This window comes from Lutra lutra, chromosome 8 (genome assembly GCF_902655055.1).
Source record: "Lutra lutra chromosome 8, mLutLut1.2, whole genome shotgun sequence".
NCBI lineage: Eukaryota > Metazoa > Chordata > Mammalia > Carnivora > Mustelidae > Lutra > Lutra lutra.
This window is the reverse complement of record NC_062285.1, coordinates 85,502,089-85,515,836: the sequence shown is the minus strand read 5'-3', so window position 1 is coordinate 85,515,836 and position 13,748 is coordinate 85,502,089. Positions and strand designations below refer to the sequence as shown.

The following is a 13,748-nucleotide window of genomic DNA, read 5'->3' as shown; positions in this document are numbered from 1 at the left end:
ACTCCGAGATTGTGATTGCTTTCTGATTGCCATTCTGCTTGAACATGCCTTGCTGCTTAATTATGATGCTCTGTTGCCTTGCTCACATGACGGACTAGACCAACTGAGGAGTATTTTCAGATCTCACTCTCTAGATTGAAGGAAAGAACGGAGAAAGCAGGTGTTTTCATTTTTTTCTTTCCTTCTTAAGCTTTTCCTCTCTCTTTTAAAAAACTTCCCCTTTCACAAGGTTAGTTGTTATCCCTGGACCATGTAAGGATGTCATTGTGGTTTAATTGTCACCAGATTGAGTATTAGCACCATACCATTACCTCCCCCAGGGCCCTCTGCTTCCGCCTTCAGCCTGGCCAGTTCTTCAGCTGTAACACTGGACCTTTCTATCTCACCCGAAATTATTGTCAAGTCTATGTTGAATGAAAGAACATAGTCTGAAAGAAAATGTTTTCATCTGGGGCTTCATATTTCTGCGTGTTATATTTGTTTAAAAAAAAAAAGTGGCCCATTGCAGATTGCAAGTATAAATTAGTATCAGAATCACCATGCAAAACTCTCTTGCTAACTTTAATCGGTAATTTCTTAGAGAGCTATGGAAAACATGGTGCTAATGAATAATGTGCCCAAAAGCTCTTATTATAGGGTTGGCATGAATTCCGCTTAATGACAAGCTTTCTCAAGCAGCAGTTGATTTTAAATCCTATTTTTCATTAGCAAAGTATAAAATGTTAATAATACCTTCATTGTGCTGTTCTTTTGTGGATCTTCCGTGTTCGCCACAACTGTCTTTAAGATCCTGCTAGTAACTTCCTATCTCATAAATAAGATTTGTTCGGGAAATAAAAATGTATGTTTTCCCATTGTTAGCTATATGTTTTTCTAATAATCACATCTGAAGCTTATTATGCAGTAATAGCCTTAAGATATTATTTTTTTTTAATGTACTACTGTGGTCTTAATACTAGTTTTTAATCTCTTCTTGTTTCTATGAAGTCTGAATGAGATTTTCAAAATTGAATAATAATTTGATCCGTTAATCTTTTGAAGCTAGTAATTTTATTTTCCTCTCTTTGCAGTCTCTGAGGTTCGCAAATGAATAGAGCTTCATTACTGCAGTCTGCATTTAATAACCATTATCCATTATCTTGTAATTAAGACTCCCTGTAACGAATCATGAGGACAATGCAAAAATACATAGTACATTTCTTTAATGAACTGGAAAATGTTCATCTTGTTCTATTTAGTAATGAGTTGCTGAATAGTCATTAAATCCACTGGAGAATAGAGCTAGATGGATTTTGAAGACTGTCTTGAGTTTGTGGTTAATCTATTAGAATTAAAATTTCATCTTCTATTTTTATCAACAGCTGATTAGAAGTCATTCTGTTTGACCAAATTGATTAGAAGACCATATACAAGGGCAGCTGTTGTTTAATGAAAGTTTTTAATGAAACTGTACCATGGAGACTTGTAATTACAGACCTTAGAAAAGCTTTGAGTTGCTTTAGACCACAAAAAAAGTATTGTGCTAGAGATTTCAGATTAAGAAAATTAAAAACATACAATTGCATATAATACTATAAATTTATTATTAATGTTAATTCCAACTAACCACATTTGAATTCTGGTCCATTTAATGTGTTACTTTGGACTTTTCAAGCCTTTTATCTCCTAGTTTAGTCATTTCCTTGAAATTGTGGGCACTGATGGAGGAACATTTATAATGGATAGCTGTTTTAATTGTGAGATATTTTCTCAGAAGGTTTTTTTCCTGAAGCTGAGCAGAGGTGAGTTTGGTCAGTGTTGGATTTACATGACCCCTGAGGAGAGTTTATGGTGCTTTGTGATATTGGTAATTTGAAATCTAGCATTTATTTCTCTAAGGTAATTTTGTTTTAGCAGAGGGGCAAGGGAAGCAATATTAAAATAAGAAGTAAAACAAAAGTGTGTGCCCACTTAGTCCCACTGGAAAATCCATTGTTCTTTTGACAGTAGTAAAATGCTAATGTACTTTCTGAAGTATTTTGTATAATTAAAGTCTTATGTATAATTCTTTGTATATATAAGATTTGTATATATGTATGTATGTATATATATATATGTATATATGTATATATATATATATGTATATATAAAGTCTTTTGTATAATTAAGTCTTATTCCTGGACATAAAGAAAAAGCTGTATGTCTGAACTGCCATTTTAATCTCTTGTGTGGTCTCTGGCTCTTAGTTATCCTCAGCCCATCCAAAACACACCAAATTTACTGTCTTTAAACACTAATATCAAGTGGTCAGACCTTATGCTTCCTCAAGAACTTAGGTCTCAGGGTAAGCTGCTACTTCAAAGTCTGGAGAGATGGTGACTCCTGAGAGTCAACCAAGATCTATTAGAGCCATAAACTGGTAAAAACACTTAAGTGATAATTGTAGCAACTTGTTGGAAGCTGAGTGTGATGCCAGCACTTTTGCTGGTCTTACCTTCAGGAACCCTAGGTTCTCACAGTGAAGAGCTGAGAAAGATCTCTTGGCTCTGGTGGCAGGGGTGGCGGGGAGATAATCTTTGCAAAATATGTACAAAGCATTCTCCTTAACGAAGGCCTGCTCTCCAAGGCAAAAGAACTTGCTAGAATCATATCTCACCTGGGAGAGCATTTCCCTTTGACTCTTCCTGCCTCATCAAAGTGGGATAGAAAAGCTAAGACACATTTGTGAAGGTTATAACCTAAAGTCTACTGAAAGACTGAAGTTTAATCATAGAATTATGAAATGCTTGTTCTCCCCTATTCGTTAATACCGCACCAACAGGACTCCAGTAATCTAATGGATTACAGCTAACAGAGCTTAAAAACAGGGACTCTTTCTGAGGAGGAAGACGTAGGAAGCCTAGAGTAAACAGGGCAGACAAAAAATAAGGATACTATAGCATTGAAGACTTTGGCACTGGTGACTACAGCAAATATAAAACACAGCCAAGCTCCTGGCCAGATTAGCATAAAATGTCACACGAAAGGCCTCTGTTCCTATGTCATATCTGGCTTCCAACAACAAGTTACAAGAGATGTTAAAAAGCAAGAAAAAACACAGTCTGTGGAGAAAAAACAAGCATCAGAACCAGATTCAGACATGACATAGATGTTAGTATTATCAGAAAGAGAAAATTAAAATAATTGTGACTAATATGTTAATAATTCTAATGGAAAAAATAGACAACATGGAAGGATGATAGGCCAGGTAAGTAGAGAGGTAGAAATTCTAAGAAATAAACAAAAGGAAAAGCTAGAAATCAAAAACACTGCAGCAGAAATGAAGAATGCCTTGACAGACTCATTAGAAGACTGGATAGAATCAGTGACCATGAAGATAAATTCAAAGAAACCTCCGAAACTGAAACATAAATAAAGAGATAAAAGGATGAGAAAAACAGAACAAAAACTGAGGGACAATTTCAAAAGGTGTAACACATGGATAATTGAAATAGAAGAAGAAGAAAGAGAAAATGGAACAGACAACATGTTTGAATTAATGGCTGAGAATTTTCCAAACTTAATGACAGAGAACCAAACCATGGATCCAGGAAGCTCAGAGAACACCACAGGATAAATATGGAAAAAACCAAGCCAAGCAAAAAAAAACTACACCTAAATATATAAAATCAACCTGAAGGAAACCAAAGACAAATAGAAAATCTTGAAAAAAGCCAGAGAAAGAAAGCACCGTACCTATGGAAAACAAAGGAAGTAATTACAATAGACTTCTCACTGGAAACCATGTCAGCAAGGAGTGAGTAGATGAAGTACTTAAATGTTCAAAGGAAAAAAAAAATCCCAAGCAAAAAATCTATATCCAGTGAAATTTTCCTTCAAAAGTGAAAGCACTTGGACTTATGTAACTCAGGGACTATGTTGCCAGCAGACCTGCCCCCTAAGAAATGTTTAAAAAAGTTCTGTAAGGAACAGGAAAATGACATATATCAGAAACTCTCATCTCCATTAAAAAAAAAAGAAGAATGAGAGACGCCTGGGTGGCTCAGTTGGTTAAGCAGCTGCCTTCGGCTCAGGTCATGATCCCAGCGTCCTGGGATCGAGTCCCGCGTTGGGCTCCTTGCTCAGCAGGGAGCCTGCTTCTCCCTCTGCCTCTGCCTGCCATTCTGTCTGCCTGCACTCGCTCTCTCTCCCTTTCTCTCTGACAAATAAATAAAATCTTAAAAAAAAAAAAAAAAAGAATGTCAGAGAAGGAATACATGAAGAATAAAAATAAATTACTTTTCTTTTTCAATTGACCTAAAAGATAACTGTTTAAAATAATAGCAATAGTGTACTGGGTAATTAATACCACATGGATGGGATAGGAGGGAAGAATTAGGAATACTTTGTTTAAGGTACCTGCAGTACCTGTGTTGTGGTAGACTATTATTTGAAGGTATACTTAAATTTGTTAAAAATGTATTTTGAAAATGCTAGGGCAACCAGTAAAGAAAATATAAAGAAGAAAGTATAATTGATATGCTGAGAGGAGATAAAATGAAACCATATAAAATGTTCAGTTAAATCCAGGGAAAGCAGAAAAAGAGGTATAAATATTAAGAAAGAAAAATAAGACAAAGAGCCCTATCTTAATGAATGTCCTCTGTGAACTTGAAAATATGTAGTTTGCTGTTTTTTTTTTTTGTTTTTAAAACTTTCTATAAATACCAGTTTGATCTTGATAACTGATAATTCTGTTAAAGTTAAATATATCTTTGCTCATGTTCTCCCTGTTTATCAATTACTGAGAGAGGGGTTTTGAAGTCTCTAGCTATAGTGATAGATTTGTCTGTTTTTCAGTTCTATCAAATTTTGCCTCACATATTTTGATTCTCTATTATTAGTTGCCTACATGTTTAGGATTATTGTGTCTCCTTGGAGAAATGACCCCTTTATCATAATGTAAGACCCTTTTTTATCCCTGATAATATTCCTTTTTCTGAAGTCTGCTTTGTCCAAAATTAATATGGGTACTCTGCTTTACTTTGATTAATGTATCTTTTTCCATCCCTTTATTTTTAATCTTCTAAATCTTTATTTTTAAAGTGGATTTCTCATAAACAACATATAGAAGGGCCTTGTTTTTTGTTAATCTATGATTTTTAACTAGTGTATTTAGACCACTAACATTTAAACTGATTATTGATTTTCAAGTTGGATTAATATCTGCAAGGAGAAATGGTCCACATGAGCCCATATCTATTAAGGAAATTATTTTAATTTTATTTAGTTTGTAAATATTATATATAATAATAAATATACAAGCATGTATTTATTTACATAAACTATGTTATAACCTATTATAAAACTATATTTTAATTCCAGAATATTATAAAATAATTTTCTTTAGTATTTATTTAATAATTTATTAAATTATTGAAAAATTAAAAGGAAATTAAGGAAAGCACTGGCCAAAGATGGTATCACTGATGAATTCTACCAAACATTTAAGGATGAAATATTACCAATTCTCCATCTCTTCCAGAAAATTGAAGAAGAGAGTACTCACTTTGTGAGGCCATCATTACCCCAATACCAAAGCCACATAAAGATATTGCAAGAAAGGAAAACTATAGATCAGTATTACTTATGAACATAAATGCAAAAAAAATCCTGAACAACATATTAGCAAAATGAGCTCAACAATGGATAAAAAGAATTGTATCCGATGACCAAGGGGGATATACTCCAGGTATGCAAGACTGGTTCGGTGTAATGTAATCCACCATATCAGTACATTACAGGGGAAAAATCATATGGTCTTATCAAATTACACAGATGAGTCATTTGACAGATTTTAACATGCATTTATAATAAAAGCTATCAGAAGACTAGGAATACTAGAAAGAACATCTACCAACAACCTTTAACTAACACACTCTGAGAAACTAGACACCATTCCCAGAAAGTTGCCCTAAGAATACACCAAGAATGTTCCTATTTGACACTGTACTGGAGAGTCCTAGCTAGTGCAAGAAGACAGAAGAAGGAAATTAGATTGGGAAGTGGGGCAGGCCAATAATGGGTCCCAGAGATATGACCACGTCCTAACCCCCCTTCCCCTGCAAACCTGTGACTATTACCTCATTTGGGAAAAAGGGTCTTTGCAGGTGTGATTAAATGAAGGCTCTTTGAGATGAAGTGATTATTCTGGATTATCCAAGTGGGACCTAAATGCCATCCCAAACGTTATTATCAGAGAGAGGCAGAGGAAGAGACAGTTTCTGCCCAGAAGAGAAGGCAATGTGAAGATGGAGGCAGAGGTCTGAGTGATGCAGCTAAGGAACGCTGGCAGCTCTAAGAGGCTGGGCGACTTAGGGAACAGATTTCTCCCTCAAGCCTTCACAAGATGTGCATCCCTGCTGACAACTTGATTTTGGAGTTCTGCCCTACAGAACTGTTAGAAAATAAATTGCTGTTGCTTTAAGATACCGAGTTTATTACAATTTGTTACAACCACCCCAAGAAATTAATACAGGAGGAACCATATAAAACTGTCTTTGTTCACAGAGCAAAAAATCCACCCCCCCAGACCAACAGGCTCTTGAAAACTACTGAGTGAGTTTACCAAGGTTGCATGATACAATATTAATATAGAAGGTCTCTTGCCTTTCCATCTACTAGCAGTGTAAACCATGGGAATTTGAAATTCAGAACTACTATCATTCATAACAGCAATCCATAAATTGATTATTTGGGTATGAGCCAACAAAAATATGTGCGTAATCTAGATGTCCACCAATTAGATTGGATAGAATCCAAAAACTGATAACACCAATTGCTAGTGAGGATATAGAGCATCAGGAACTCTCATTCCTGCTGTTGGGAATGCAGAATCTTCGGAAGATAATTTGGCAGTTTCTTTCAAAGCAAAATATGGTCTTACCATATATTCTAGCATTTGCCCCTCTCAGTATGTGCCCAACTGATTTGAAAATTTATGTCCACACAAAATCCTGCCTATGAATGTTTGTACCATCTTTATTCGTAATTGCCCCAAACTGAAGCAACCAAGATATCCTTTAATAGGTGAATAGTTAAACAAATTAGGGTACATCCATACAATGGAATATTATTTATCAATAAAAAGAAATGAACTGTCAAGGCATGAAAAGACATGAGTATTAAACCTTATATGCATATTGCTAAGTGAAGAGGCAGCCTAAAAGGCTGGATGATTCCTACACATGACATTCTGGAAAAGGCAAAATGGTTGCCATCGTAAAGTGATCAGTGGTTGTTGGCACGGTGGGGGGAGATACAAATGTGGCACATGGGGGATTTTTAGTGTGGGGAGAGTGTTCTGTGCAAGCCTGTAATGATGCATATGCGACACTATATGTTTGTCGAACTACTAGAACCTCCGTGAAGACTGAACTTTAATGTATGCAAATGAAAAATCATTTACATGATCAGGGGATTCCAAGATAGAATGTGGACTGTGAGCAAAGAATCTTTAACTGTATTAAAAATATATGAAACGGCCTCCCTGAAGGAGGTAGGAAGAAAGGTGCTGACCTGAATAACATTATAAATGAGGGTCAGCTGGGTCCCTGGGTGGCTCAGTCGGTTAAGCGTCTGCCTTCGGCTGAGGTCATGATCCCAGGGTCTGGGGATTGATTCCCGAGTCAGGCTCCCTACTCAGCGGGGAGTCTGCTTCTCCCTCTCCTCTGCACCTCACCTTGCTCTTGCTCCCCACCTCTCTCTCTCAAAAAAAAAAAAAAAAAAATCTGTAAGCAAGTGTGGGCTGTAAAGCTAAGGATACAGGAAGATGCACATGAGCACTGTATAGGCTTTGATAAAGTTGTTTCCCATGGTGTAGGTAACAGTTCTGAGAGCGTTATGTGTGGAGACTGAATGTGAACAATGAAATGAGTGACAGATGTCAGTGTTTGGTTTCTCACTGTTGAAGTGGAAGTTTACAGGTAAAGAAGGGGGAGGGGGCTGGAGTGATCCATGCGGTAATGGGTTAGAGTTGGAGTCATCAGTATTATGCGTGTTTAGTTTAATACAAATATAGATTGCTAAATGTGGAATTATTAAAAGATGTGTGTGTATAAATGGGTTAGTGTACATACATAGATTTCCTTGCTAGGCAGCAGAGAGAAACAAGACCCCACAGTAGCAGTGAGTACACCTAGCACCAAGATTTTGGGTTCTAATACCATCCTCTAAGAAGAGGAACTAGGGCTCCTTAGAGAAATGGCTTATTCTAGGACTAGAGCAGAAAGCATAAAAGATAAACCTGGAGCATTTGGCAATACCAAAGGAAGTGCTTTAAAAAACAAAAATTCTACTTGATGGAGGTGTGTCAAAGGGATATAGGAAGGAACTGAAAGAGCCCCCAGTGGTCAAAGCTAGAACCATTTGAGCAATGAAATAAAGTAATATTGGATTATAAAGCCAAGTATAAAATAAATATCTCTGAGTCTGTACTGATATAAATAATTGTAAATAAGCAAATGAGAGGAGACAAATCTCTCATGCAAAAAAAGCCCACATAATTTATGATGTTATTCCCCCTAAAGGTGGTAAATTATAATTCCTTATTCCTTAAGTGTGGGATACACATAAGGGCTTCTTCCCAAGGCAGACAGTATGGAAAGTAGGGAAAAGAGATGACTTTGCAATAGAGAAACCCAGCAAACACGACCTCCCAGGTGCGTACAGTCAACATCACTAGTGGTGGATCATGTTGATGGAAGGTACACTTGATATGATATGGTGAGAATGGCACTTTCCCTCTATGGTCTTCCTCCCCAGAAACCCAAAACCCCAGTTTAATCATGAGAGAAATGTCAGACAAGTCCCAACTGAGGGAGCTTTTACAAAATACTTGACCGGTACTCCTCAAACTGTTAAGGTCATAAAAATAAGGCAAGTCCAAGAAACTGACACAACTAAGAGGAACCCATGGCAGTATTATAAATGTACATATCAGAGTATCCTGGATGCAATTGGCTTCTAAGTAAAACTAAGGAAATCTAAATAAAGTATGAATTTGGGTTAATAGTAATATATCTATCTTGGCTCATCAATCATAACAAATGTACAAATGTTGTTAATAATAGGGGAAACTGGGTGTAGGGCATGTGGAAACTGTACTAGCTGAAGTTTCTGTAGCTTTACATCTGCTCCAAAATTTACAGTTTATTTAAAAATAAGTAAAATGATATATTCTTCTGAGCCACCTGTCCAGTTTTGTTACCTGAACTGGAATAAAACTCAAAACTGCCTTCCCTTTCTCATTAGTCAGTTAAAGATGGGAAATATTGTAGTTTGCTTTTTCTTGGTAGCTGTGGCCATCCATCTATCAACCAACTTGATCCATCCATCCATCCATCCATGCATCCATCCATCCAAAATTCATGTATTGAGCCTTGAATGTATGTCATGCTCTGGGGATACAGGTTCCTAGAAAGATACCTGGTTCCTAGAAAGAACCTGCCCTCAAATGTTCCTAAAATACAGTAAGAAAGGGGGACAAACACATGATGTGCAGGCTGTTGTTACTATACCTGGGCCCTTGTTGCTCTCATGACAGGTGTTCTCTTTGCTCCTCCCAAATATGTTAGGAGAATCTCCTCCCTTACCCTAACTCTGGACTCTTTCAAAGGAGTTTGGCTCTTTTGGTTAACTTTAAATTGTGTGGTTTTTTAAGTGACCATACCTTTTTCTTGGGCCTCCAAATGTAGCTTTGGTCTTGTAATAATCTTCTTTTCTAAGATGCGTGGAAGAATTTAGATGATAGCTGGTGTTGTACCCAAAAGCTTTCTAATGATTCAGAAGACAGTATTACACCTTAGGAAAGCACATCTTGGTCTCATTGTGAATTCTTTGGGGATGTTCCCCTCCCTCTTAAGATCTGTTTGGATCCCCTTGTTTGCTCTCATCCCCTTGATTGTCTTATTTCTGGTGCTGTGGGGATCAGGCCTTGCTTCTGTGGTCTCATTCATTCACTCATTCATCAATCAGTTTAGCTCATGCCTACTTCAGGGCTTTTGTACTTGGCATTTCCCTGCTTGTGGTTCTTTTCATAGATGCCTTTCATTCAGTCTCTATTTGAATTTCAGTCTTGAGAGATGCCTTTTTGGTAACTGTTTAACTATAGCTACCTTTCCCCAACTCCATCACTCTCTAACTCATTGCATTGCTTTTTTTCATAACTCTCCGTCTGACATTTATTATATATTTGCTCATTGTCTTTCTCTTCTAGAAAATCAGCTTACAAGGGTGGGAGCTTTATTATTTTGTTTAGTGGTCTCTTCTCAGTATCGACAACAGTCTAGGACATAGTAAGCACTCAGTGGATGTTTGGTAGATGAATGTATGCGAGACAGATAACGTCTCCAATTCTTCAGTGGGCCTGCAGACACCCCTCCCTCCAAAGGCTTCTGATGACTTGCTTTCATAAATCCGAATTTCTATCATGTATTTACAGATTGAAACCCTACCTAGGTCCTCAATCCATTTATATTTATGAATGCTTGAGAGTTTTCAAAGTGCTTTCACATAGATTGTAGCTTTTACTTCCCTGTAGGAATTAAAGCTATGAAGCAACTAAGAATTTTCAGATGAATTTTATAGACATGAAAGTTTGGGAGATGAAACCAGATCTTCTGACTTCTAGCTCTTCAAGTGATTACTCAGGATTTATGTTCCTTCTCCAACTGCACCTAGAATGTATGCTTTTGAGGTCAAGGGTTGGCTTATTTGTTGTTTTATTTTCCACTGTGCCTTACACACAGTGTATTTACTTAAAGGTAGGTTGATTTGAATCTTTCCATCCACAGAATAGCTGTAGAAGTATTTTTTCTATTTGAAACTAATGGGGAAAGTTTTAGCCACATCTTTCCCCCACTTCTATTGACCACTTCTTTGACGGACCTGGGGAGAGTCTCAGAGGTCAGCCTTATTAGCTATGGTCCCACAGAGTCGGTGGGCTAGGGCTGTGAATTGCACAGGACTCACTTGGGAACTTTGTTTATATTCAGATTCTGATTCAGTGGACTAGTATAGGACCCGACAGTCTGCATTTTTAGTAGGTAGCCTGGTGGTGCCCATACTGTGCTCTGTGGTCTGCATTTTGAACGTTTTAGGGGTAGGTAACCACATGGAAGATGGAATCTCTGTTTGGCTACCTGACTTTGTCACCCTAGGTAAGTTTCTTGGAGACACTATAGCCTGTTGGTTCAGCTGTATTACTTTGGTTAGAATTCTACCTCCCTCACTTAACTGTTACCCCAAGCAAGTTATTTAACCACTCTGTATCTCCATTTCATCTTTTAAAATGGGGTATTAGTACTTACCTTATACAGTTGTTGTGAGGAGTGGCTGAGTTATTACTTGTTAAGCACCTAGAACAGAGTATAGCACACGGTTATAATAATTTCTTTGTCTCCTTGTGCTATTCTGTTAAACTACATCAACAGGTTTAGGACACATGTGAGAAACAAGAGACAGAAAGTTGTTTAAGGTGTTTGTAGGTTATGAAATAGCATGACATCTTTCGTGAAACTCCGAATCTCATTGGAAGACAGTGCTTTCCTTAAGGAACAGTGCAGTACAAATCATTCTTCTGGTGTTGTCACAACTGGACTCTTACTTCCCATCAAGCACAAGAAAATGAGGGGAAAATGCGTGAGCACTGCAGTTTTACAGTAAAGTGCCGTGATATATGATATTAAGCACATAGCATAACATTGTTCTGTTCATCTCAGTTATGCATTAAATAAACCACCTTGATTTTCATTGATGATGTGGAAATATGGAGGCAGGGGCCCCAAGAATCTGTGAGAACCCAATTGGTACTTAATTTCATTCATTTTCTAGTAATTGGGGGTGGAGGGTGGGAAGTATGGACAGAATTATTTCAAAGAGAGATTTTATTTTTCCTTTTTCAAATAACTAACAAAATATAAAGTTGTGCTCCTCAGGAAAAAAAAATTTACATAGCTCATTTCTTTCACTGACTAAAAAGTGTAAAAATAAGTTTTTAATTAACATGGAGGGTTTTTTTTTTCTTTTTCCCTTTTGTTTTAGGATCAGATTTTATTAAGACCTCTACTGGAAAAGAAACAGTAAATGCCACTTTCCCGGTAGCAATAGTAATGCTACGGGCCATTAGAGATTTCTTCTGGAAAACTGGAAACAAGGTATGTTATTGCCAGCAAATCTTTCTTTAGAGTAAAGAGAATGTTATTTATAATACTAGTTACAGCCACAAAAACTGTCTTTATATGCAGAAGGTGTGAATGAGTTACCTTTATGAAGATAAATGTTTAATTTACCTTTCATTACAAAAGAACACATTCATGGAGAAAAATGTGCGATTAACAGAAAGTGAGTGTGAGTGTGGGAGTAAGTATGTGTGATCAAGATGTAAACTCACTTTATGTGCTTTTACTAACTGAAGACAATTTTATCACTGACAAGAGATTCCTAAATGGGTTCTTTAACGAACTAATTCTGCTACAACACAGAGGCTTTCTGGTAAGGCGTTGGCCAGCGAAAACAGGTTAATGCAGAAATTAAACTTCCTTGAGGAATGGAAAGAATTGCAGAGTAACATTTATTGAATGATAAGCTGTGGTGGTGATATGAAAAGTATGCAATATAATGGGAAATAATCTTTTCCTGTCATTATTGAAGGACACACATAAATTGGTTTTTCTGTTGGGAAACCCCCGGTCCAGAAAAACTTATTACTTTTAATAATATGAGGTGAAGAGAAAATTCTCGAGGAGATGAACTTATTAAACAAAATAATGAAATGCTGTGAAACAGCAGGGAAAAGGTAGCTAGACGTTATATAGCTCTTGAATTAAATATCCATTTTTGCGTTTTATGGCAGTTGGATGTGCTCTTTGGAAGACTGTTAAGCTGAGGAGGGTGTGTGCTAGCTTTTGTCAGCTTTTCGAAAAATAATACATATTTTTTGAAACATATGAAGTTAAAGAGAAAAATGCGTATGAGGTTTTTTTTTTTTTTTTTAAATGAGTTTGGATTTTCCTTTTCACTTCTAGTTGCTTGTTTAGCTGCAAATTATCTCAAAGGATTTTTTTTTTTTTTTAAACATCTCTGGTGAGAAAGGTAGTTTGGTTTTCTTTTCTTTTTGTTTTTGTTTTGTTTTGTTTTGTTTAATGAGACTGCCCTTCCTCAGAAGGCATCTTTTAAAATCAATCTCTGGATTTCTGCCAAATGGAAACCCGAAAAAGACCTTTAATCCTTTGCCAACTAGATGTGATGACTTCAGATGTGACTGTATCTTCGGTTCATTTTGGAACTGGAGACCGTTTTTAGAATGTACTGGGTTTGAGAGGAAGTGAACTCCTTCCAGAATTTTCTCCTTCAGAAAAACTTCCTGTCTTAAAAAAGCACAAATAGGAAAGATAGCTACTGTGACCTTACATATGACAGTTGACTCCATTTGAGTAATCTCTTCTTTCAGTTAGCCTTTCTGCACTGACCCAAGTAAAAAAAGTTTAGTCGTTAAAAAAGAGACTCTATCTTGGGTCCCCTCAGCTGAGACCACCACCATTCGTTTAGACCGGTGGTTCTTATTTTCTGCAAAAGTACAACGAAATAAATATGAAGCTTTTTATGTTTAGAGATGCCTGGGCCCCTCATCCCTCGCACTTCCAGAGGAGAAGTAATCCTCAGGCATCTGTATGTTTCGGAAGCTCTGTAGTCAGGGTTAAAACTCACCATTGGAGACACAGTCCTGCTGT

The 13,748-nt window shown here is 36.8% G+C and overlaps 1 protein-coding gene across 1 annotated transcript in view; it reads left to right on the top strand.

Annotated features, from left to right (window-relative positions):
• Positions 1–13,748, top strand: part of DERA (deoxyribose-phosphate aldolase) — a 115,453-nt gene that overhangs the window by 98,065 nt on the left and 3,640 nt on the right. Inside the window, exon 7 of the mRNA XM_047740914.1 lies at positions 12,061–12,173. Coding sequence (XP_047596870.1) covers positions 12,061–12,173 — 113 coding nt within the window. The remainder of the gene's footprint in view (positions 1–12,060; positions 12,174–13,748) is intronic.